The sequence below is a fragment of the Trichosurus vulpecula genome, chromosome 3 (genome assembly GCF_011100635.1).
Source record: "Trichosurus vulpecula isolate mTriVul1 chromosome 3, mTriVul1.pri, whole genome shotgun sequence".
In the NCBI taxonomy this organism is placed as follows: Eukaryota; Metazoa; Chordata; class Mammalia; order Diprotodontia; family Phalangeridae; genus Trichosurus; species Trichosurus vulpecula.
In genome coordinates, this window is record NC_050575.1 from 204,634,054 (window position 1) to 204,660,662 (window position 26,609).

A 26,609-nucleotide genomic window follows, 5' to 3' on the forward strand; every position below is an offset into this window, starting at 1 on the left:
ATACAAATATCAGATATTATTATTATAAGGTACTCTAGCCTGGGCCAGTCACTCAGATTAAGAGTGGCCCATGGGTAAAACTGGGTAGGAGGGGGATGGACCTAGTAAGGGAAGAATTTCCATTCGCTGGAAGGGTAGAGGCTATATATTGGCTGTTAGATTATATTAAAATATCTCCCCATATGTTATTCATTCACTTAGTAAGCATATTTATGAAACCATCAACATTGAACTGACCCAAGATGCCATATTTCAAATTTTTCTTTATTTAAAAATAAAAAGACAATCAGGGAAGGAATTGGAGAAGGACTATGATGAGTATGGTGGCTTTACGATGTGGAAAAGGAAGGGCTGGGTTTTACGTGTGTATGTGTGTTTGTGTGTGTGATACCCAGGACTTTGTGGTTCAACAGGTATATAATCTACAGATGCCAGTATTAAGGCCTGGCTCCAGAGCCTTCCTCCGGAGAGTGACTGGGGAAGGAGTCTTACAATAAGAGCCCCAGGGAGATTATACAGGCTCCCCTGCCAAGAGAGAGGCAGGAAGAGCCTTTTGTCTTCTATGCATAATGGCCTGGTTGTGGTTATGAGGTGGTATGTGTTTCTAGCATGCAGGGATATCTCATGAGGCTATAATGGCTCAATCGACTCACTAAGCTTGGGTGGAGGGGTCAGGGGGAAGGTCTTCCCTCTTACTGGGGTTCAGTTTCATTTTGTTTTACTGGGTATATTTCCTAGGAGAAAAAGGAATGCCAACTTGCCTGAAGATTCAGGGAATCTGTGGTCTTTGGTTGTCTCAATGGCACAAGTAGAATAGGTTATTCCCATATAGACCCCCCCCCAACACCCCTAGGGCTGATATACGTAGGCTCCTGCCTTTGTGGGACTTAGGTGAGAAGAAAGGGAGAATCTTTTGAGTCTGAGTACAGCCTGGTGACACTAGTGGGGAACAGACTGGCAAAGTCTGGATGGTTGTAGTGAAGCTGACTTGCCATGCCAGGGATCCAGGAGCTTACCCTGATAGAAGCAGCAAATATATACAGGTCAGCCATTAAAAAGGAAGTTGGCTGTGGTGTTATCAGGAGAACTAGGATCCCTACTGTCAGGCTAGAGCCATACCCACCATTTTACAGGAATAGACCATCCCTGGCCACCACTAGGTTTCAATTAAGCCCCTGGCTACCAGCTAGGAAGAGAGGATAAGAGACTGGGGGTGGGAGAGGTATGAGGAGATGGGGGAGGGAGACACAATGTCCTGGCTATGTTGGTGGGCTTGGGCAGAGTTGTATAGGAGGTCATTCTTCAAGGTCAGAGCTATTAAGTAGAGAGGAATAACAAAGATTTTGTCCCAGGGCACCAAAATTTGGAGGGTGCTAACTGCACCTGACCCAGGGCATACTTTCTTCCTCTATTGGCTGAACTCTGGTCTCTAGTTTCCCCCACTCCACCTACTGCCACCCAGTACAAGTCAGTCGTTCAGCAGCATAAAAATCTTGTGGTGCCCTGGAGTACTCTTTCTTCCCCAATGGCTGCACCCCAAGTGAATTCCCCCCAGCATCTTCCTTTCCCTTGATCCAGATGCAAAAATTCCTTGTTACAGATCTGTTTGAGGCCATTCCTTCTCTGTCAGGTCTTTTCCCCCTGGTCCTCACATTTCCCCCTCGTCCTGAGCTGAGTACTGCACACAGATACCAACGGTTGTCAAGTCCCACATCCATGGAGAGGCAGTCAGCTGCTGCATGGAGAAAAACAAGCTGCTTTGCATCCCTCAGCTTCCTCCTTTGTGAGAAGAAACAACCCCAAGAGTATATCTTCCATGGCACTTGCTATCAATAAAAGCCCAGCCTCCTCAAGGTGAAAGGGGGCAGAAGTTCTGTCCTGGACCAAGGGCTGAAGGAGCTGGGGAGCAGCTTCCTGTGAGCACTGCCCCTGGCAGTTGCCTAGGCAGGCAGGGGCTACACCTGCCTTCACTGGTTAAGCATGCAGGCCTTTTTGCAGGCCACAGCAGAGACAAGGGCAGCACCCCGTCCACTGCCCTCCTCTGATTGGATAAAAGTGATGTCACAACAGGGTGCCAGCTGCCGCACAGTAGCATGGAATCGATGTTTGAAGCTGTATAGACACAAGAGAGGAGTAGTTAATACGGGGTGAGAAGACCATTGGCAGGTCAGAAAGAAGTGAGCCCTTCAGCAGCTCCACCTACATCCCTCCTGTCTCCTGTACACAGGGCCTTTACCTTCTCTCTGCTCTGGAGTTGTCCAATCAGCCCTCAAAGGTAGGCACAAAGGGGATATTGATCACAGGATCATAGATATAGAACTGGGATGGTCCTCATAGGCCATCTAATTCAATTTTCTCCTTTTACATTCTATATCCATTTTTGCTTTTCTGCAAGGTTTTTCTGCCCTAAAACATTGTCAGTTTTTATAAACGTGTCATAAATACTTGAGAAATTTGTAACTTCCTTTTAGTTACCGTTAACTAATTGCCAGAAAGCTATCATATCTAATTTTTCTAAAATTCTCTTTAGGTAACTTGTCTACCCTCTGTACTTCTATAGAATTCTGGCAATCTTTTTTTGTGTCTTGGACTGGATAGAGATATTGTAGTTGATTTCTCTTTTTTTAAAATCATTGTTCCTTCAGGTTCATGTTCAGAGCTTTACTTCAGGGAACTAGGTTCTTCTAAGTCCTAATTCGCTATTTCTAGTCCCATAATTCCCTTATTTAAATATTAAGAAACTACTCCTACCTACTCACTCTCAGTCTTCTTTACTGGATCTTCATCCACATCATGCCCACTAACTATTCTTGGCCCTCTTCTTTTCTATCGCTATACTATTTTGTTTGGTGATCTCATCAGTTCTTATGGATTCAATTATCCTCTCTATGCTGATTATTCCCAGATCTATTTATCCAGCCCTAACCTCTCTCTCAACTTTCAGTCTCACATCTCCAAATGCCTATTGAACAGCTTAAACCTTCTGTCCCATAGACATCTTAAGCTCAACATGTCCAAAATTGAACTCATTGTCTTCTCCCTGCCCCACTATCCCCACCCCCAAGTCATCCCCTCTAATTTTCCTGCCAAGGGCACCACCATACTTCTAGGTGTCCTTCTCAACTCCTCACTCTCACTCCACAAATTTAAGTAGTTACCAAGTCCCATCAATTCTACCTTTATAATATCTCACCTCTCCTCTGACATTGTCCCTATCCTGGTAGAGGCCCTCTTTGCTTCTTGCCTAGACTACCGCAATAACCTGCTTGCTGGTCTACCTGTCTCAGGTCTCTTCCCAGTCCCATCCATCCTCTACTTAGCGTCAAATTAATCTTAAAGAGCAAGTCTGGTCATGTCAGTGAAGTACAGTGGCTCCTATCACAATATACAAAGTCCTTTGTTTGGCATTCAAAGACCTTTATAATCCGCCCCCCTCTAACCTTCCCAGTCTTGTTACACCTTACTTCACCCATGTACTGTGCGATCTAGTGACTGGTTTCTTTGCTGTTTCTCCAGCAAGATGCTCCATCTCCTGGCTCTGGGTATTTTCATTGGTCATTCCTCAGGCCTGAAATTCTCCTTCTCTCCTCATCTTCACTTCCTGTCTTCCCTGGCTTCCTTCAAGTTTCCACTAAAATCCCACCTTCTACAAGAACCCTTTCCTGATCCTCCTTAATGATAGCATTCAGTCATTTTTCAGTCTCCTTGGGATCCCATTTGGGGTTTTTGCCACTTCCTTCTCCAGCTCATTTTACAGATGAGGAAACTGAGGCAAACAGGGTTAAGTGACTTGCCCAGGCTCACACAGCTACTAAGTGTCTGAGGCCAGATTTGAACTGAGGAAGATTTGAACTAAGGAAGATGAAGCTTCCTGACTCCAGGCCAGGCACTCTGTGTACTACGGCGGCCACCTAGCTACCCTTAATGCTAGTGCCTTCTCTCCATTGATTATTTCCATTTAATCCTGTATATCTCTTGTTTGTACACAGTTGCTGTCCCTTCCAATAAAGTGTGAATGCCCATTTTTGGCCTTTTTTTGGATCATTAGCGCATAACACAGAGCCTGTGCACACAGCAGATGCTTAATAAATACTTGTCAACTGACTGAGGCCCAGAGACATTCAAAGGACTAGAGATCTGGAAAGCACCTCAGGAGCCATCTAGCTCAACACCCTTACTTTACACATGAGGAAACTGAGGCCCAGGAGTGTTAAGTAACCTGCCCAAGATCATAACTATATTAAGCATCAGAAGTGGTATTTAAACTCAGTCCCTCTGGCTTCAGAACCACACTTAAAGTCATCAAGTTGCAGAGAAGCGAAAATGTTACCCAAGTTTGGCTTTAACTAGGCTTCTTGCCCCTCTCTGTCACTTTGGACTGAGGGAGGGGGTAGAAGGATCAGGAAGGAATAAGGGGAGGGAAAGGTCTGAACCTTCCCAGAAGTGGGGAAATGGAATTAAAGCCAGAGCTTGACACTTTCTCTTTTCCTTTCTCGCTTCACCAAACACTGTTGCAGGAGCCCCAGGGCTTAGCACAGTGTCTGGCACATAGTAGGTGCTTTAGGAATGCTTATTGACTGACTAACTGGAAAGCCTTACTCCAGTCCTCCTGATCAAGTATTGTTTTGTAGCCTAGAAGAGAGTGGAGAAAGTGGACGAGTACAGTTTTGAACCTGTGCCCTGACAAAGAAGCTCAAGTGACTGATATGGGACATGAGGAAAAGAATGCTGACCTGTCCCTGTAGGTGGCAAAGGGGCCTTCTAGGCTCAATTCAGAAAGGGGGCGTTCTAATATCACCTTATGAACCCAGGAAAGATTCCCAAGGTGATTGAGGAGGCACAAGGCTGGAGACGGCTGGTCCTTGAGTCAGTAGGAGCCGAGTTCAAATCTTGCCTCTGACACACTCTAGCTATGTGACCATGGCCTTACCCTCACTTTACCCTCTTGGGGCTCTAGGTGACTCTCTGTGACTCTAAATTATGGGCCAATTGGGAATCTATATCAGTGGAGGGAGTTTCCACATGGAAGATTCCCTCTGGAATACTGAAATATTAGAAAGGGTTTCTATCTGAAGACCATAGCCTCAAGATACCAAGGTTAGATTGCGGATGGACAGAACTTTATATATCTGGTTCAGCCTTTTCCTGCTGCTTACCAGCCTTGGATCTTGAATTTCTAATTCATCTCAGGACTGTCAATGGTTTGGGAATGGTTGTATCTATCTGCCTCTGTCCAGAGAACATACACCATCACCATCTCTGGGGTGGGACTCACCTGGGGTGCAGTTTGTAGACAGAGCCATCCACACCTACAGTGATCCTCATGACCTCCTCGCTGCGACTCTCCCGCATGCGATTGATAACACCTGCCAGCCCTGCAGAGCACATTTGGGCTGCCCGCGTAGAAACACTCTCACAGGCCATGCGCACAATATCACAGTCTGTTGTGGAGGGGAGCAGTCCCAGAGTACTCAGAATGTTGTAGATCTGCTTTCGGTCCCCAGAATCACTATGGGAAGGGAGACAGAGGGCATTGCTGGAGAGCTGTCTGTACTGGATGACCAAACAAGAAGGGAAGAGCAGGGCCTGTCAATTGAGCTTGTGTTGAATCTGCTGCCTTGGATAGTGTGGGCTTTGTATGGGTACGCATGTGCATGTGGCTGGGTTGGCAAGCTGCCACCCCAGAATTCAGTCTGCTGAGTTCCAAATGAAAGGCCAACTGGGTTACTAGACCTCTCTAATTGACCTGATGGGTTTTGTTTGTTTAGTTTTTGGTTTGGGGGTGTTTTTTTTCCAGGAGGAGAAGTGGTCTTTTTGATCCAGACTTGTGATTTTATTGGTATAAGGACAGCTCTTATCCTTATAGCAAAGCATAATGCCCTTATAGTATTCCTTGAGATGTCAAGAGAAAATTAAAAGGTTCTTTGACACATTGGGTGGACTGCCATGTTGAATTTATATAGCCATGGACTAGAGAATCCCACAGGATGGATAGGCATGGATGGATTTCAATCTTTATCACTGGAGGGAATACCCATGTAAATGAGACCATATATCCACATGGAACGTTTAAATACTTGAGGGAACTCCCTGTGTGGAAATTGCTTCCACTGATGTAGATTAGCCACTGATCTTTAGACTGTTGCCTGGGACTCAGAGAGCATGAGTGGCTCACCCAGAGTCACACAGCAAGCGTGTGTCAGAGTCAGGATATGAATCTAGGTCTTCCTGATTCTAAAGTCAGCTTTCTATCTATTATAGGAGGTATTGTTTTTGTGTCCTTTGGTCATTTGGTTGGTGATAGCTTAACTCTGGGAAAAGTATATGAGAGGTGGGAACTAAGTTCAGATTTACATAAAATCTAAGGTGTTTAATATGAATTGAAAACATGTCAGGAGCCTTCCCAGGGCAGGGGCTGTGAGCTAGCTAGCTGGCCATAGAGAGTTCTGTCTGGAGGGAGGGCTCCTACTCCAGGACACTGTACCCTGTGGAGCCTGAGGAGACAGGATGACTGAGCACGTAGTGGTGTGATACCTCTCCACTTGGGAGACAAAACGGGTCTCGAAGGCCCCCCGGGTCCTCAGCTGTTCAGATGCTTCCCCGTTGAAGAGCAAATTCTCATCCACCAACTTCAGTAGAACCAGCCTCACGATCTCCCCCATGTACTTGCCTCCGATGATCTTTTCATAACTGTGTGGGTGAAGGAGAGCCCTGGTCATCAAGGGACAGTCACACCCCATTCAAATGACCCCAGGTCTGGCTACCCCTGCCCTTCCCTAACCCTTAGCATTAGAGCCTTGGGCCTATGCCATAAGAAAATAACTCAAATATCTTTTCTGGTCTGTTTTAAAAATATAGAATGCTTCACAAATCTGCATGTCATCATTGCACAGGGACCAAGCTAATCTTTCAGTATCATTCCAATTTTAATATATGTACCGCCAAAGTGAGCCCAGAGTTTAAATATCTAAGCGTCTGGACCTGCATGCTCAAGGGGTCCTCTCAATGGCTTCTGGAGATCTAGAGTGGTGTGACCCTCCATGTGAATGTATCCATTTATGGGAATGACTAGCCTTTGACCTCACAAAAAGGACATTGGGTGGACATGTGTGCTGATTTCCTTCATCTGTGAAAAGAAGCAAAATAATTTAGGGAGGGAACATAATGGAAAGAATGCAAAAAAAATGCCAATTTGAAAAATTGAAAAACAAAGAACACTGGAAGCAGATGTGGGCAGACATGATTGCTACATTCATTGGTTTTGCTTTCCTGTTTTTCTTTATTACAAAGCAGGGTTGTGGTGGAGTAGATTAGGGAACAAGGCATGCATGGACTGTCACACATGGTCCCTGGATCAGTGTGGTGCATTTCATTGTACATCTTTGTGACACGGGAACTTTCTACTTGGAATAGGGAGGATTAAGGAGAAATAATCACGTGCCATTAAAATCACTAATAACACCTTTTTTTTTTTCAAAAAGAAAGAATCCTGGACTGGGCGTCAGGAGACCCAGGTCTGGCTCTGTCAATGCCTATCTGTGGGATGTGGGCCTCAGTTTCTTCTTCTGTGAAATTGGGGGGGGCTGTGATAGATGATTTCTGGGGTCTTCCCTTCTTCCTCCAAAATTTGGTTAATCTGCAGTATGAAGGAAAATTATAAACCCTCCTTCCCCAAGGACTATTTAAAAACAAGATCATTATTTCTGGGTCTGGCCCACTTGAGAAGTGACAGAAAACAGAAGGTTAGATAACACAGAAAAGCCTCTTACACAGAGATGAATTTCATGGCAGCTCCTGCACTATGTCAGGACTGCAAGATCATCTTGAATAGATAGACTTGGATGATTTTTTTCGCTTTAATGTTTTAAAATTTAATTCTCATTTTCAAATGCTGAAGCATTTAGGCCCTATAGCTTTAGGAATTCCCCAACTCTGCTGTGGTATGTGTGCATGGACATGGGGGACATCCTAACTGCCCCGAGTCCTTAGTAATCTTCCATTCTGGGAGCCAGATAACTTTGTCCTGATAGCCAGGCCCTAGTATGAGGCCTTTACATCCTATCTCTGGCTCTACATCCCAAGACCCTCATGGTGCTTCTTAGTAAGGCAGTGAGGGGTTGTGCACATACATTGGACAATTTTCCCCATATGAGTGGGAGAACTATCACCTGTCCTTGGAAGACAGAAAGAGAATCTCCTCCAGATGTCAATTCACGGAAGAGAGAACAAGTCTGAGAAGGTGGGAGAAGGGAACAGAAAGAAGCAAAGGAAGGAATGTATAAGGAGAGATTCTCACGTCTCTTTAGAGACAGCATTATTATTGCATTAAGTTTAAATGCACAAGACCATGTTCCAGTGCACATTCACATATATGATGTGACAGGAACTCAGCAGTATTAGAGTAAAGAATTTCCCTTTACACTAGATAGTGCAGGGTACATTGCTGTTGAGAGGAGAGGACAATCAGGGCAGGGCAAGGTTGAGGGAGGGGGCTGCAGGGGAGAGGAGCAGTCACATGATTGTGATGGGAAGGATGAGGAGCAGGGCTTGGGAATCAGAGAGTTGTGCCCACAGGGTCCTTACAGCTGCTGACCGGGGTTCAGGGAGGTCTCGTCCACCACCCGGTCATACTCCAACAGGAACTCGTCAAGTTCCCCAGCATCCCCGAAGGCTCCCCACTCGGTATTCACACACATCCGGCCTTCATCCCCTTCCACCAGTTCCACGTTCTCCATCTCCTCCATGTAGCAGGCATTACACCCTGTGCCTAGGGACAGACAGACCTCATGTGGGCATCTGCTGGGCTGCCAGATGTGTGATCAGAGAAGCACACCTGAGTTCTAGGCATTCCCAGGAGTAAGAGTGGGGGAAATGGAGACGAGGGTACTCTTGCCACCTCCCACAAGACAATGTCACTCAGCAACGGGGCAAGAAGCATCACCTCTTTCTAGCCCACGCTATCTGGCCTGCCTCAGCTTATGCTTCACATCCCATTCAGCCACTCATGAGAACAGCCCATGAAGCCCCTGGTCATCAGCCCTGCCACCACCCCCACACCACCTTTCCTCCTCCTCTTGCTTTCACACCCAGAACAATATTCAAATCAATATTATTGCTATTAGTAGACAGGACACAGCAATCTACTGACCTAAGGCTTCACTTACAGCCCTGTAGGTGCCTAGACCAAAACTCCCTTCCTTGCAATTGTTCCCCTATGGGCAGCGGGGTGCTGGAGCCAGCTCTGATGGGTTCTTGTAAAAGCTGATTGTTAAAATTTCAGTGCCAGTGCTTATACCTCGGAAATAAGTAAGTCACAAATCAGGGCTTAACTTACTGTTTTGTTGATTGTCTAGATTTAAGATGGTGATGGAGAAAATGTTAATGCAAATTAAACTTAAAAGTGTGTTAGAACTCTTTTTTCCTGAAGAGTGTGTTTGTTAAGCATTTACTATCACACCTCTGCCTATATGTATTATATTATGTATGTTATATCATATCCTGTAAGAATGCAAACTTCACAATAGCAGGAGCAGTCTTGCATGTGTATCCCTAGTGCCTAGCACAGTGCCTAGAACACAGGAGTTTCTAAACAAATGCTTGCTAACTGATTGATAATTTGGTCAGCCATCCTCTGAGGGATCCATCCCCCTGGAGGGCAGCACATTCCCCTTCTGGACAGCTTCCAGTGTTTGGAAGCTTTTCCTTGTTTGAAGCCAAAGTGGGGCTCCCTGAAAGGCCCACCCAGGGCTTCCCTAGTCCTCTCTCTGCTGCCTCTTTTCCCCGGAGCAGCCACCTTCATAACCTCCTTCCTCCTTTCTCACTCACCTAGGCTTCCCTGAAGTTCCTTTAAATATAGTATTGGCCTTCCCTCCCTTCTCCTGTTCACCCTGACTTAGCTGAGGAACAGTTCCCATACTCCCATTCATGAACAAAAGGAAGAAAATGGGAGTGGTACCAAACTGGAGCTCCCAGTTAACTATGCCCAGCTCTCCAGTAATACTCATGCTCTATTCTTCTGACTACTGCTCTCCTTAGCTCCCCCTTTCTAGCTCTGGAAACATAATAAAATCAGTGCCGGAAAGGTCACATCAATTAATGAATAACCCTATGGCTTAACTCACCATCTCTGTGACTCCCTCGTGCAATATACCCTTTTCTGGCCACTGCTCCCTTATACTGTGGTTTTCCCTTATTAAAATTTAGGTTCCTTGAGGGCAGGAGCTCTCTTTCTTGTTGTATTTGAATCCCCAGGGCTTAGCACAGTGCCTGACACATACACATTTAATAAATGCTTTTTCTTTCATTCATTCACATCAACCTGAGCAGAGCCCCTCAGGGGTGCTGGAGATGGGAATCCACTTGTGATGATGGCTATTCATCCAGTAGAATGAAAATTCCTGATTAGGGAAAAGTGTGTGTGGAGGGGAGGAGGCTGGGACTGTTTTCATTTTCCACTTTATATTCCTAGTACTAGTGCCCAGCACACAGTAGGGGCTGGATAAATGATTGTTGGCTTGAACTGACAACACTAAGTAGTCACCATGTTTTTGGCATTGCACAGGTCAGTCAAGTTGAGAAGCATTTATTACGGACCTACTATGTTCCAGGTACTCTGCTGAGCTCTAGGTACACACTTAGGTTTCTAGTTTTTGCTTAGCCTGAAAGGAACAACAAGATGGACAAATGTGATCCCCCAAGACTGCTTCCTCTGGGGGACTGGATGGAGCTGTTCTGCTGTGGTCCTTACAGCTAACCTAACAGATCAAGGTCAGAAAGGAAAGTAATAGAAGTAGAAAAAAGGGGAAAGGGTACGGTATGCATATGTCGGGCCCACACTTTATTGCCCTTGGCCAGAGCAAAGAACAGACAATAATAGTGTGTGCTTCAGAAAAGCTTATGCAAGTTCAAACAGACTAGAACTCAGTTTCCAGATATACAAATGGATAATGCAGATGGTTTGGAGATGGTTTGATGAGGAAAACCTTCCATACAAGGGGTATCCCACTGGTTTCTAAGTTAACTGGGACATTGTTTGAAACAACCAGGGGCGATCCATAGATTTGAGAAATCTAGGTTGAGATAAGTAACTCTTTTTTTTCCCAGAATTAATTTTTCTTGATTCAAGATGAACTAATATTACCCCTAAGAAAATTCTTACATGGCTCTAAAGGTGGAGTCAAGTAAGAGGTGACGACTCAGGAGAGTTAAGCTGACACAGGTTGACTAATGTGTGTAAAACGTTTACAAATCTTAAAATGCTAGATAAATGCAAGTAGTAATGACAATAATACTAGCCCAACATTCAGTGGTGTATTTGTTTTGACCACGACCATAGGCATGGTCTAAAACTCAACTCCTACAAAGGCTTATTTGAGTTGGAGAAAGGCAAAATTTTTCAGGTAAAGCAGAAGAATTAAAAAATTAGGGATCAGGAATTTGGAAACTACATACAGATCAATTATATTACCAGAGAGCCTTCATTTAGGGTTTGGGATATGGCCAGTGGAAGACAGAGATCCATCCTGGGATGCCATTTGTTATGGGGGAGGTCACAATGGCAGTTGCAGTGAGAGAGGGAGACAGAGACTCCTGGTACTTCCAGAGGGCTTGTTGTACATAGGTGGTTGGTTGAGAGCAACCCAGCTGACTATCTAATAGTTTCTTATTTTGATTCATTAGTCTTGTTAACTAAGCTGTTGAATGACTGAGCACCATGAGCACCCACTAAATTGGGTGCCCTAAGGAAAAGCCCCAGTTACTTTGACTTAGTTATGACTCTGAGGTAGCATGAACTATCATTATTACTTTTGATTAACCTCCCTCATCTGGGAAAATGTGGGCCTGGCACATTCAATCTGTTGGGGGAAAATTTTGTTCAAAGATTCAGTTGTATGTATTGTTAATTACTTAAGAAATGACTCAAGTCCTCTAAAGCAGAACAAATTTTAGTTTCATTCTAGAAGCATTTAATAAGTACCTACTACCTGCAAGACACTGTGCTAGGCACTGGGGATACAAAGACAAAAGGAACACTATGTCTGCCCTCAAGAAGCTTATAATCTAATAGGCAGCTAAACCGACACAGATAAATATAATGCACCCTGAAAGGGGTCAGGGCAAAGGGGGGACAGCATGGTTTAATGGAAATGGCAGTGGATTTGAAGCCAGAAGCCCTGGGTTTAAATCTATGCTCTGACACAACTGAATCACTTTGGGCAAACCTACTCAACCCCTCTGTGCCTGAATTTCCACAACTGTGAAAGGAAAGGGTCAGATTAGGTGACCACTAAGGATCTTTTCAGCTCTAAATCTGATGATTTTTAAAAGTAGTCCAAGGAAATTTGAGGGAGAGACACCACTTTTCAACTGAGGGATCGGAGAAGGCATCCTGAAGGACATGACATCTGAGCTTGGTCTTGAAGGACCAGAAGGATCTCAGTGAGAGAGATGTGGAGGGAGTGCATTCCAGGCATGAGAGGTGGCCAATACAAATGCACAAATAGCATGAGGTTGGGGGAGGCAGCTAACAGTCTAGTTTTCTAGAATGTATAATGTGTGAAGGGAGCAGAGAATAAAATAGAAAGGTAGGAACAAGTGGGAGAGTTGTCTATCTTTTCTAACTTGAGAACTGAATATGGCACTAGATGTGAAAGATGATTCTCTGAGGACCCTTCCAGCTTTGGAAAAGCATCTGATTATTTAAGCCTCAAGTACAAGGGGCAGGGAAAGGGTTTCTTACCAACAATCATGCCGACCTCACACTGGCGATCTTCATAGTAGCAGGAAATCATTGTCGCCACCGTGTCATTGACCATGGCAACAACATCCATTTCAAAGTCCTGCCAAGAAGCACAAGCATAAGGAGATGGGAAGCCCGAGGAGGACTAAAGAGAGGGAGGAATAAGGGACTGCCATGACTTAGCTTGTTGTGTGTGGGGTGGGGGCTCTTGCTAAGTCAGGGCTTTTCTTCCCAACCTGGGTGGTGTTCACAAGATAGGAAAATACCGCACTAGCCTTAGAGGCAATGGTGGAAAAGAGGAAGGGAGACAAGCAGAGCTGGGGCAGGCCATTCAGTTCAAAACACTGAGGGATGGGGAGGAAGGAGAGAAGGCTTAAGGTAACGTGATAGGCAAGGTTTCCATCTCACCCCACGCCGCTTGATAGCATCTCTCAGGAGTCCGACTATGTTGTTCCCTTCAGCACCTGATGCTTTGAAGCCTTTTGTCCAGTTGAGAAGGATTCCCTTTGGGGAGAAGGAAAATCACTTGTATATATTATTATTTGCTGTTTTGGAAGTTTGGGAAGCTCCTGTGAACAACTCTCTCTACTGGGAGATATATTCTAGGGTGGTAAGAAATAGAAATCATGATCAGCTTTTCTCACAGAAGCAGTAGTATGCTGGTAAATGTTTGACAACCAGCTCATATCATATATATGTATATATATATGTATATACATGTATATAGATAGATAGATAAAATGTATATTACATATATATGTTTGTGCATACAGGACATACTTTTAAGTTTAATTTGCATTATTAACATTTTTCACTACCTTCTTAAATTATACAATCAACAAAGCAACAAATCAAGCCTATATTTTTTAACTGTTTGTTGATTTCCAAGGTGTAAGTGCTCACACTGAAAATTTAGCAATAAGTTCTCACGAATCCATTTAACCTGGCTCCAGCTCACCCCAGCCAAGAAGCCTCAATAACTTCACATCACATATACATACGCACACATACGTATATACACACGTGCCAATTAATTCATTCCCTCAGTCAATTGTTTGTTGTTGTTTGTCCTTCATCCTCAAAGAGGACCATGGCATCAAGAAGGTGTCATGGTTTGTAAGTGAATTGGATTTAAGAGAGGCAGAGCTGAGCAAAGCCACCAGTCTCAATGTCTCCTTCAGAGCCATATGGGTCCAACGGCAAGATATAGATCAGGATGACTGGAGACGGCCTGGGATGGAGTAGGAGACCTTGGCCTTTTTAAGCTAAGGTCTTTCCCAGGTCTCAGTTTGTCTGAGGCAACACACATTCAGTGATTAAGGCTAGGTAAGAAATGAGGCAAAGAATGGCCTCTTTTACCTAGTCAAAAAAATCAATCTGGCAGGGAGCACTCACTCAATAGACCTTTACTGAGTGACTACTACATGCTGAACTATATACCTCGGCATGTAGGGGGAAGGCAAAAGAAACAAGAGATTGTCCCAACAATAGGGACTATCCACCCACTGTATAGAAGGAGGGGAACACTGAGACACTGAGAAAAGAGCCAGACTGAGATTCACATTTTTAAATGAGAGTTTGAACAAGTCCTCACTGTATTACTTTTTGCTTTTACTTTTAAAGACTTCTTGTTCGTATCAGGCCACAAATTGCAGTGGAAAGGATGCTGGAGTTGGGGTCAGAGAACCTTGGTCCAAATACCTACCTTGTCAATGTCTTCATGCCGCACAGGGAAGGAGAATGTGAAGCCCAGAGGCAACTTTTTATGTTTCATCTGGTGTTTGTCCAGGAAATCAGAAATACATTCAGAGATGTAGTCAAATAGCTGGGAAGGACATGAACATAGAGAGGATTCCATAAGTCCCAGTGGACAGGAAGACCCCGTAAAACTTTGTCCCCAGGGATGAAGTCCACTCCACATTGGGAGTGGATTCTGGGGTGGATATGAGAAGAAGGTGTGTAGCAGTACTCTCACCCACAGCCATTCAATTGAGCAACGAGTCTAAAGCCAGGGAGAAGTAATAACAATACCATGGCTCAACACTGTCACATCCTACTATCTCCTTCTTGAAATGACACTGTATTTATGGACTTAGGGATCTTTTGGATATGCCCAGGAGAGAGGAAGCTCTTTGAAGTTAGAGGTAGGTTTGTTTCCTTGTATTCGTATCCCCAGTGCCTGGTATGTAATAGAAACTTAACAAATGTATGATAAATGGAATGGGATGGAATCAGTGCTGGGGTATCTTGGCAGAAGGGAAGGCACTTTTTGGGCAGATGCGCTAACCCTTAGGAGTAATGGCTCTTGGTATCTGGCTGCTGAATGCCAACATGATAATGAACATTTACATAGACGTTTACATTTTATAAGGTCCCTTTCTTGCAAAAGGAGGTACCTGGTAGGTAGCTTAAGTATTATTTCATTTCCCTCCCACCCTGAGCTGCCACTCTCCAGTTGAGGAAACGGAGAAGAGTCAAGTAGTTTGACAAGCCACTTAGTTGGAAAATGTCATAGCCCAGACTGGATTCCAGTACAAGTCTTCTGGCTTTGAATCCCAGGCTCTTTCCACTATAGTTCAGTGAATTCTCTAATGCAGCTGCTCCTTGAGTCTGGACCACCCACTCTCACTGGCGTCAAGCCCAGAGTTCTCTTTCTGAAGCTATTCCTTTGGGGATTTGGGAGAGTTTTCCCAGTAGAAGCGGTGCTCCTGTGAGACTGACTACTAGTTATTGGGAGGGGACCTAAAGTCATCCCTGACTCATCTAGAACTCTGTGCCCATGGCCCCCATGTTCCCCCTGTCACTCCTAAGGCCCTAGGACAGAACACAGTTGACTAGGCATGTCATCCCAGGCCAGGCCTCACCATTTCTGCCGTGCCTGTCATGGCGTCCTCAGGGATGGAGTACATCTGATGTTTTGTCTTCACACTCCATTGACCCTCCTCTCCTTCTCCTACTTTTACCAACATTACCCGGAAATTGGTGCCACCCAGATCCAAGGAGAGGAAGTCTCCTACTTCTATAACGCAAGAGAAAAACAAAAGACACTGATTAAATGCCTCCTGTAAGCAGAGTGGATGCATCAAAACATCCTCTAGCCTTAATCAGGAAGCTAATTTTGGAGCAGGAAAATGGCCAGAATACAGGCAGGGACCCCACAGATTCAGAGAAGAAAGAGAAAGGCATAAGAGATGGGTCATGGGAGAGAGAGAGACAGAGACAGACAGACAGACAGAGAGAGAGAGAGATCATTTCCCCAAGGACTGTGCAATGGGCTGGATCTAGATCTGGAAGGGAACTCAGAGGTCATCTCGTTCTCCCCCTTCATTTTATAGATGAGAGGATAAGACTTACAGGGATAAATGACTTGCTCAAGGTCACAAAGGGAGTAAGTAGCAGTTCTGGGATTTGAAGATTTAGTCATAGATTTGGTCATAGATTTAGGGCTGGAAGGGATCTCTGAAGTCCTCTAGTCCAACCCTCTCCCACTTCTTCTTTTTACAGATGAGAAAACTAAACCAAAAGAAGTCAACTGGCTTTCCCCTGTTCAAACAGGGAGTAAGTCAAATAACTGGGATTTGAACCCAGGTTCTCTGATTCTATAGCCAACGCTCTTTCCATTCTACCACACAGCCTCATTTCCTGATAGAGTGAGTCCACATCTACAAGATCTGTGAGTACCCTTAAACCATCAGGAGGCTGGGGATGGGAAGGATCAAGACCAGAGAAGAGCAGCAGAGAGATCTAGCTAACCAGAGATAAGGGACAAGATTGTATGCTCCTGACTCCCCAGCACTCCCTTTATCAGCATGGTGGGGTTAGATGTTCTGACTACGACATAGGTTCCCAAAGTGGGCAATACTGCTCCCTGGGGGGCGCTGGAACAACCCAGAGGGGCGGTGGTAGCCTTGTGTGCAATTGGGGGGGCAATGAATAAAAATAAGGGATCAGTGAAAGCATAAGAAAAGAAGACAAGAAAATTTTGAAAAGCTGTTTGCACGTATTTTATCTGTGGTATAACAGAGTTAAAGTCACAGTGATTACATTATTTTCCAAATAAACATACAAAGTGCAAGTTATAACTGATCAGTGGTCACGTCTGCTGACAGATCTTAACAAACAAGTGTTGGCAGGCGAGCTTGTCGTGCATCATCAGGAAGTCTAGCACGCATCAGAAGGAATATGTGTGTGCAATGACTTGTTTACAATAAGATACTATATGGTTACATGATGCAATGTTGCATCATCAAAATTTCAATGCAGGAAAAACTCCACAAATTTACATTAAATTATTAAACTTAAGATGTGTCATTTTTTTGAAATGATGCAGATTTAAAAAAAACCATTAAAAGGTTAAAGAAAGAAGATTTCCAGGGGGCACTATTTTTTTTTTTGAAAAGGAGATAGTAAGCCAACAAGTCTAGGAACCTCTGGACTAGAGGTTCACAATTGTGAGTGGTAGGAGGGCTACAGAGGGCTGAAATATGGCTGGGCCTCACACTGGACTATGGAGGGGGTCAAGGGTCAGTGGAACAAATTGTCCCCAGGAAAAAATTGACATCCACTGAAATGTACACAAGTAGGAAGGGTCAGAGGAGGTGGGATGGTATCTGTCAAATGGCATTTTCCCGGGAAAGGAGTTAGGAAGGCAAAAGCATAGAGAAATTAGGTGGATAACTGAAATCGGAAGGCAGTGATCAGCAAAGAATCTAGGAAAACAGAGCTTGAGTAAGAATTGGTCAGTGCCGAGTATTCCCCAGAATAAGCCAAGAATGCAATGCTCTTTTTTCATCAAATCAGCAGAGCAAAGAAAGGTGATTTACCAAGACAGATCAAAGCATCCTATTCATGTTAAGAAACCCTTTGATGACAGTCAGCAGGAGGGACATAAACAGCCAGCTTTGCAGTCAGTAAGGCCTGGGTTCAGACCCTGCCTCTAACACCTATTAGCTGGGTGATACTGGGCAAGTTACCCTGTCAGCGCCACAGGCAGCTCTCTAAGACTAGGAGTTATGGACCAGTTGTGATTTCTGTCAGTGGAGGAAGTTTCCACAATAGGAGCTTCCTATACTGATGAAATCAGGTCTTGACCCAAACAAATAAACCAAAAAAAAAACCTTTTGAAATGAATTGAACTGATGAGTGAATGGATGGATGGATGGATAGATGAGTGAATAAATGAATGGATGAGTGAGTGAATGGATGGATGGACTTTCCCATCAAAAAGGAGAGGGCCCTAAGCAGATGACCAGTCTTGCTAATCAGACTACACTGGCTCCCACTATACTTAATTCTTACTTTGATTATCTGTGATGTGAAGATGGGTATTTTCGTAAACAGTCTTTTTAAGATTTTGTGGCTGAAAAAACTCTGGTGATGAGCCCCTCTGAGCCACGCCAGGCTGGTCCTCAGATAAAAGACATTAGGTCTATTGGCAGACCCAGACACAAAATCTTTCCAGCTCGGTAGAATCTGCCAGAAGCTGTGCCCTGCTGGCACAGCTGTTAAGAACCCCAGATCACCTCTGCACCTCCATGGTATCTCAGAAGAGAACTTTGAAAATTAATTGTCCATCTACAAGTTATAGACCCAGCCAGGTTCACAGAGGTAGGTTTGGTGGCCAGTGATTCCCAGGGTTTGATCATCCCTGAACAAGATGATCACCAAGGTCATGGACCAATAGAACTGAGAACGGACCCTGGGCCAGGACACAGGGACATCTGTGCATTTTCCTCCTCCCAATGTTCTTTTACAAACTTTTTGAAACTATATCTGAGGAGCTCCACCTAGTGGAGATTTAAGGAATTACAGAAATAGGAGCCCGGCAGGGTCTGGCCAAGGATGGGAACTGGGGGAAATATGAGCCCTTTCATGAAATCTATGGGACCACAGCTACCTGAGCCCTCTGGGGTGGAGCGCACATAAGTGGGGAGCATCTTCACACTGGCTTCTTCATGAGTTTCCAGCCGCAGGCCCCGGTCCATCTCCTTCTGCATCCGCCTCATCACCTTCTTTAGGTCTTCTTCCTGTAGCCTGAACTCAGACAAGATTTGCTCCACCTGCCACAGGAGAGAGGGGAGTCAGGAGCACAGATGTGAAAAGAGAAGGACACAGTTACATGGTCCCTAAAGAAGAATCCTTCCTCCAATTGTGAACTTTTCAAAAAACATATTAAAATTTTAAAAATTTTTTACAGGTAAGAAGAATACTGAACTTAGAATACTGGATTTGGACTCAGAAGATTTAAATTCCTGGATCCTGGTAAGAAAGTATTAATTTAAGTAGTTTCATGAACACAAAACTCTAAATTATTTTATAGATCATTAATAATTTGTACAGGTTTTAAAAAATAATATTTTATTTTTCCTCAGTTACATGTAAAGATAATTTTTAACATTCTTTTTTTTTTTAATTTTGAGTTCCAAATTTTTTCCCTCCCTCAATTCCCCACTTCCTCTTACAGTAAGAATTTGATTTAGATTATACATGTGCAATCATGCAAAACATATTTCCATATCAGTCATGTTGTGAAAAAAGTCATAGAGCCAAAAGAAAAAAACACGAAAAAAATAAAGTAAACTTAGATCTGTATTCAGACTCTACCAGTTCTTTCTCTGGAAGTGGATAGCATTTTTCATCATGAGCCCACTGAAATTGTCTTGGATCATTGTATTGCTGAGAATAGCTAGGTCATTAACAGTTGATGGCTGTACGATATTGCTGTTACTGTGTACAATGTTCTCCTGGTTCTGCTCACTTCACTTTATGCCGGTTTTTAAAAAATAATGTTCCAAAACAGCCTTGGAAATGTATAACAGTCTTTGGGAGCCCACCAGTTCCTGTTTCCCTTTCATCATCTGACCTTTTTTTTTTATTAGGTCCCACTAAGTCCCTCCCAAGCATAGAGCAGCCCCATCCAGAATAAACAAACAGCAGGGAAATTCAGTCACCTCCTGGCCTGTGATCCAGGCAGCCCCAAAGAGATAACAGGTGCTGTTAAGTAAAGCCCCTCCTCGCCTTAGATGTTTTCCTGACTAATCTTGACTTTGCCCATCTTTCCAGAGCTCTCATGAGATAAACATGACCCTAACAGGGCTTGGAAGGATGAAACCCAATCAGCAGAAATATTATTTGTACCCTGGGAGCTCCTTCCCTGAGGCAGCTCACGTTGTCTCTGGGGCCATGTTCCCTCTTTACTCCGTCATGGCACAGCTGGCTTGAGAGGTGGAAGGGAAAGAAGCCTGCTGAGCAGATAAGGAAGCAACCCCCTCCACAGCTGTCTTCCCCCCCCCAATTTTACTATCAACCAAGCATCAAGATTAACTGTAGCAGAAACATCTCCGACATTTATTTATCATAGGTTCTTAGATCTAGAAACAGAAAGCATTTTAAAGGGCATCTAGTGCAGTTCTCTCATTTTTTCAGGCCTGGGGAGGTTAAGGTCATGCAACCCTGCTCAAGGTCATTCATGTGAGCAGTAGACTCATGATTTGAACCCAGGTCCTCAGACTCCAGAGCCAATTCTCTTTCCATTATACCATGTATTTTATGGTTTAAAAGTCCTATGTATTATGTAGAGGGAAAAGCTCCAGACTAGGAGACGGGAAACCCAAATCTAGGCTCTGAAGCTTTCCAGCGTGAAAATCACTTATTGAACCACGTGCAAGTCTGAATCTCAGTTAGCTCCTCTGAACAACAACAACAATAATGGGGGTGATGATACTTGTACGAGCACTTTGTAAACCTTAAAATGCTATAGAAATTTGAGCTGTTAGGAGCATAGGAAGTCAAAGATCATCTAGTTCAAATCCCTCATTTTATGGATGAGGAAACTAAGGTTACTGGTTAAGTGACTTACCCAAGGTCACACAGCTAATTACATAGCGGAGTCACGGTTTGAACCTGGATTTTTTTACTCCAAATCCAGTGCCCTTTTTTACTGTGCTAGTTATCTTTATTAGTATGACATCTTTTCTAATTTCAATTCACAAGCATTTATTATGCTCCTTCTACTTGATATTCTTGTTCAGTTGTTTCAGATGTGCCCAATTCTTTGTGACCTCCATTTTTATCCAGGCAAAAATAGGTTTAGAGGTAAACTGTCATGGTAGATAGAAGGCTGACCTTGGGACTGGGAAGACCTGGGTTCAAGTGTTACTTCTGACACATATGAACTGTTTACCCTGGGTAAGTCACTTAATCTCAGAGATCCTCAGGAAAATTTATAAGACCATTGGTTATGTTGATCTGCCTATCTGCATTGGTGGAGGGAGTTTCCATACCAGGAATACATTGGTGAATGAAATTACAGGCACAGAATGGGTGGGGGGAGCAGCTTAAAATGAATATCCAGGGCCCTCTTGAAGGATAAAAGAAATCACAGAAAAGAAGGCTGTAGCCTGGGGGGTGAGAGACGAAGAAGAGAGGAGGCAGATCACAGGGGACAGGTTTTCCTCCTCCTAATTGTTAGAGCTAAGTTGCATATCATTTTCTTTAGCTCCATCTAGTGGAAATTTTCTTTCCTAGCCCCTCCCTAAATTACTGCCCAGTCATTGACACTACAGCAGTTGGACCCTCTAAAGCACTGGGACCTGGGATCCCCTGCTATCTGTACCCAGAGATGGACTGGAGAGGGAAGAAGGTACATGCAGGACACTTTCCTCAAGGACTCTGGCCTTGTAGCCTTCACACTAGTCACTCTTGCTTCCTCTAAGTCCCAACTAAAATCCCATCTTTTAAAGGAAGCCTTTACCCACCCTTCTTAATTCTAGCGCCTTTCCTCTGTTATCCTGTATATAACTTGCTTGTACATATTTGTTTGCATGTTGTCTCCCCCATGCAATTACAAGTTCCTTGAGGGCAGGGACTATCTTTTGCCTCTTTTTAAATCCTCTGCATTTAGAACAGGGTCTGACACACAATATGCACTTAATAAATGTTTCTTCATTGCTTAATAATGAACATTTTTTTTATTCCTAGGGACAGTGGGGGAAAGTTGACTTCAGAAACTCAGGACATGAATTCCTCATTGGAAGTCCCTGCTTACAAGCTTTTTGCCTCTGCCAGCCCCCGCTTTGGAACTTTTTGCAATACCATGAGTATTAGAGACAAAGCATAGAGATCATAGAATTAGAGAATTTAGATCTGGAATTTGTCTTAACCAGAACTGGGCAATTTGGGCAATGAATGCCTCAGGGCATTGAATTTTAACACATGTATTCACCCAGCAGTTAGATGTCCCTATAGTAACTACTTCTCTCCCACTCACTCAAATTTGTCTTAATTTCTTTTTGTATTTTCATATCATGAATTACAAAGTTCATTTCATGCTGCATGGACAATATTCATATTTGTTTCATGATGTTTGCCTAGGATACCAAAATGCCTCTAGCTGAAAGGACCTTAGAGATTACCTAATGTAGTGTTTCTCAAAGGGTGGTCTGGGGTCCTCTGGACATCCCTGAGGCCCTTTCAGGGGGCCTACAAAGAAGGTCAGAACTATTTTCATAACAACACTATGGTGATTTAATTTCTCATATGGTAAATATCAATAGATATAACCTATGTAAACAAAAGTCCTTGGGGGACTGAAGGTGGTCCTCAATATTTTTCAAGAGTGTATAAGGGTCCTGAAACCAACAAGCTTCAGAGCTGCTTGTCTAATTCAAACACCAGCAAATCGAGGCCCAATGAGTTGAAGAGACTTGTACAAGGTCACACAGATGGTAAGCAGAGGACTGAAGATTCCAACCCAGGTCCTATGAAGCCTGTCACTCACCTTGAATTCATGCAATTCAAGAAAGGCAGCATGGTCCAGTAGAAAAGGTCGCCGGATTTGGGTTTAAATCCTGGCTCTGCCACTTATTACCTGTGTGACCTCGGGTGAGGTCTCAATCTCAATGGACTTCAGATGATCCCCCTTTATAAAATGAGGGGTTAGGACTAGATGACTTTGAAAGTTCCATTCACCTCCGGAGCTAGGATTGTTTGAAAGTAGAATAGCAGCCAATTAAATACTAAAGCTCAAGCATCTCCCTTCAACATCCAAGCCTTTCCTGATTCTCCCCTTCACTCCCAAATGACTCTTTATAGATTTGTGTTTATTCACTTTATGTTTCTATATGCACTTGTGGTCTCCCCCACTAGAATGTAAGGTCTGTGAGAGTGGGGATTGTATCCCCAGTATCTAATGTAGTACCCAACACATAGTAAGTACTTGGTCGAACAATGAGTAGTTGCCCCTGTTCCTGTAGCTGACCTCTGCTACACTTCTCTTCTCCTCTTCCCTGCTCTCTCATGCATGAAAGCAAATAGAAGTCTGGGTGCCCTTCTAGTGCCAATTCTATATAAGCCCATCAAGGGCCTCATTTAGTCCTAGATGCCTCTGCCCATCTACCATCTAAAGATCCCCCCTCTGACTCCTCTTTTAGACTGCTCCTTTACTGTATGCTTTCTGTCCTTGTTTGTAACAGAGTTAGTCTTAGTCAAAGGCAATCAGGAGAGAGGTGTGTTACTCTCCACCACCAGGAGGAATCCCCTGACCTGTCTGGCCCTCCCACCAGATGTCAAACAGTCGGCATCAGCCTGCCCACACAGGAAGCTATAGGGAAGGCCTGGGCTAAAGCCAGGAGTGGGTTGCCCTGTCCAAATGCTGACCAAGCTGTTTCAGGACTATGTCATGAGTCACCACTGTCAACTACCAGAAATGCCCCTGTCAGAGCTGGGGGAGAGGGGAGCTTGCTCAGGACTGACTGCCCAGGGTGAAGTGTGGTGGCTGTGTCAGAGTGGGGAGCCCATTTTCTGGCTCTTTCTGTCAGATGTCCCATCTGGGACTCCTCAAATATGTGAGAGGCAGCCCTGGTTCAGGACAAGTATATTCTTTCTCTGGGAGTTCCTGCATAGGCTGAAGAAGAAGCAATAGCCTCCTGAGAGTGGGCCCACTAATCTGTTCTAATGAGCCACCCCAGATTCAACCCAAGTCAAGACAAATCAACAAGTGTTTATTAAGTACTTACTATGTGCCAGGTTGGGGCAGCTCAGTGGTACAGTGGATAGAGCAGCAGGCCTGGAGTCAGGAAGACCTGAGTTCAAATCTGACCTCAGACATGTACTAGCTGTGTGACCCTGGGCAAGTCACCTAACCCTGTTTGCCTCAGTTTCCTCATCTGTAAAATAAGCTGGAGAAGAAATGGCAAAGCATTCCAGTATCTTTGCCAAGAAAACCCCAAATAGGATCATGAGGAGTGAGACGTGACTGAAAACAACTGAACAACAACAGCAGATGTGCCAGGCATTGTGCTAGGTGCAAGAGATAGATAGAAAGGCAAGAACGGTCCCTGCCCTTGAAGAGAAAACATGTAAATAACTCCATATAACAAACAAGATATATACAGGATAACCTGAAGGAAAGGGAGCAGCAGAAGGAAACCACTGGCATTAAGGGGGACTGGGAAAGTCTTCTTGCAGAAGGCAGGATTTTAGCTGGCACTTAAAAGAAGCCTGGCACAGGCCCTGGCCATCACTAAATTACAGGATCACAGGATCACAAGATCACAGATTTGGAATCAGAAGGGACCTTGTGGATCAAATATCCTCCCTCCCTCATTTTACAAATGAAGACTTGGGGTCCAGAGAGGGAAAATGTTTAGCCCAAGATCACAAGGCAGTTAAGTAGCAGAAGTGAAATTTGAATCCAGGACTCGACTCCAAATCCAATACTATCTCCATGTCCTTTATTGCCTCTGAGTCGAAGAGTTTAGATGTGAAAGGTACCTCAGCAGGCATCCAGTCCAATTTGCATATAAAAAATGTGAAGTACTCCATACTTTCAGGTGGTCATCCAGCCTCTGCTGGAAGACCTCCAGTGATAGGGAACACACTACTCCTGGAGACAGCCCATGCCACTTTTGGAGAGTTCCATTTGTTAGGAAGCTTTTCCTTACAAACCTGCTTCTCTGGAACTTTCACTAATTGCTCCTAGCTTTGTCTGGGCCCAGGCAGAGCAAATCTTATCCCTGTTGCATGTGACAGTTGTTCAGATACCCCTTCCTCCTTTTCTCTCTCTGCCCCCATTCTTCTCTTCTCTGGGTTTGTATAGAAGGAACTTTGTAGGACTGACTCTGTCGGGAGAACTCTTCCTCCCTGGCAGAGAAGGGCACCTTGAAGGAGATAGGATTGCCTGTGCCAGGCAAATCAAACTACCACCACCACCTTGACCACAATCTTTCCTCAGACCCTGATGAGGACAGCCCAGAACTCTAAATCCAAGAGCCTTGGGAATAGACTGTCCTCCAAACTACTGCATCTGTTTCCATCCCAGACCCTACAGCCTTCATTGAGGGGAAAAAACTGTGGAGAAGGAACCCACCTTCCTTACCATTACCAGTAACAACTCCCAACCAGCAGCTACCAACAAACAAATGAGCACAGGAGCCCTGGAAGCAGCAGCACACTTCAGAACACAGGTCCTACTTCTAGCCCAGCCCTCAAGGCCATTATCTGAGAAACTGGATCCTATGGAGACAGTTATCTCCACCAATTGTCAATGAACTAACATGGGGCACCCTGAGAGACATGTTCCAGGAGACTTGGGTCACCACCACCATCTTGACCACCAAGTCCTCTCAGATCCAGCTGAAGACAGCCCAGGACATTAAACCCAAGAGCTTTTGGAATAGTAATGCCTTTGAGATAGCTAGTGTCTGCAGTCATCATCTTGGGAAGCAAATCTTGTGGAAGATGCAACCTGGCAACTGCCGTGCCACAGCCACATCTACTGAAGACCCAGAAAAGAAAGTCTGGACACCAAACCATTGGCATTGCCAAATGGTTCAGTATCAAAAAACGGTTATGATTTTGTTACTGGAATTGCTATTAAAGAAGAGGAATTAACATCCACTTTGCAGCTACACCTGAGGACCATGGGACATTTCCATCTGATTTGTAGGTGAAGTCTTCCATATGTTGACTCTCCCATTACAATATGATCTTCTTGAGAGCAGGGACTGTCATACTCTTCTATTTATTCCCCAGGCTCTTAGCACAGTGCTTTGCGCATAGTGAGCATTTAATAAATGAAATAATAAATTGAATGAATCAATTGAATGAATGAAATTTAATAAATCACTGATTCATTGATTCCTTCATTTTTGGCCCCCTCCTTGGAGGTGCTCTCTAGAGAATCACTGACCACAAGTCTCAAGAGAGTCAAGAACAAGGAAGTGTTCCATGGAGAAAGGCTACAGGTTAAGAAGGGGTGCTCAGAGCACCAGAAACCTGACTCCCAGATTTCCTCTTCCAAGTGGTACCACTGCCTTGTATCCTGGGGCTGGCACTTGCCCAGAGATAGATCTGACCCTCAACAAGGGTTTCTGGCCAAGCCTCCGAACAGCTATTGCTCCAAGTACATCCCAGGACCTCAGTCCCCAGGGTTTTTGACCTATGAAGCTGAAGAAATGATCTGATCACTAAGAATGCCCCCACGACTACACAAAGAAAGGCTCCTAGCCAGCCATCCTATGAATCCCAGCTTAGTTTCAGGCCCGTTAGTTGTTAGGGGATCTGGCAGATGTTCTCCAAACTCTTAGGACATGTTTGAAGTGAGAAGAGAAAGGTTTATTCTTGGGAAGATCCTTACCAGATCCAAGATTGATTGATTCCGTTTCATTGTGACAACTCTTCTCTCATGAGGAGGTCAAGGGTTTGGGGGATCTGCTGGCTGAGGCTCCCTAGGACCAGAAAGTCTTGTTCCTGTTTATGCCTGAAGTTTCACTATCCCCAACAGAAAAGAACAAGCCCGTTTCTAGATCCTGCCTGTGAAAGGTTAGGGGCAGCAACCGGCCAATAGCTTCTGGCTAGTATGGGAAGTGGC

At 44.4% G+C, this 26,609-nt stretch overlaps 1 protein-coding gene and 1 non-coding gene across 2 annotated transcripts; both read right to left on the reverse strand.

Annotated features, from left to right (window-relative positions):
• Positions 1 to 245: 245 nt before the first annotated feature.
• Positions 246 to 26,609, reverse strand: GCK (glucokinase). The gene is made up of 10 exons (XM_036751406.1): positions 26,376 to 26,609; positions 18,636 to 18,798; positions 15,604 to 15,758; positions 14,445 to 14,564; positions 13,148 to 13,243; positions 12,740 to 12,839; positions 8,584 to 8,767; positions 6,535 to 6,690; positions 5,276 to 5,509; positions 246 to 2,112 (listed from the first exon to the last, which is right to left on the reverse strand). The coding sequence occupies exons 1-10, from the start codon at positions 26,403 to 26,405 to the stop codon at positions 1,968 to 1,970; spliced, it is 1,383 nt and encodes a 460-aa protein (XP_036607301.1). The 5' UTR covers positions 26,406 to 26,609; the 3' UTR covers positions 246 to 1,967.
• LOC118845128 lies at positions 6,849 to 6,952 on the reverse strand. Its single transcript, XR_005010011.1, has one exon. It is a non-coding gene; the product is annotated as a U6 spliceosomal RNA (small nuclear RNA).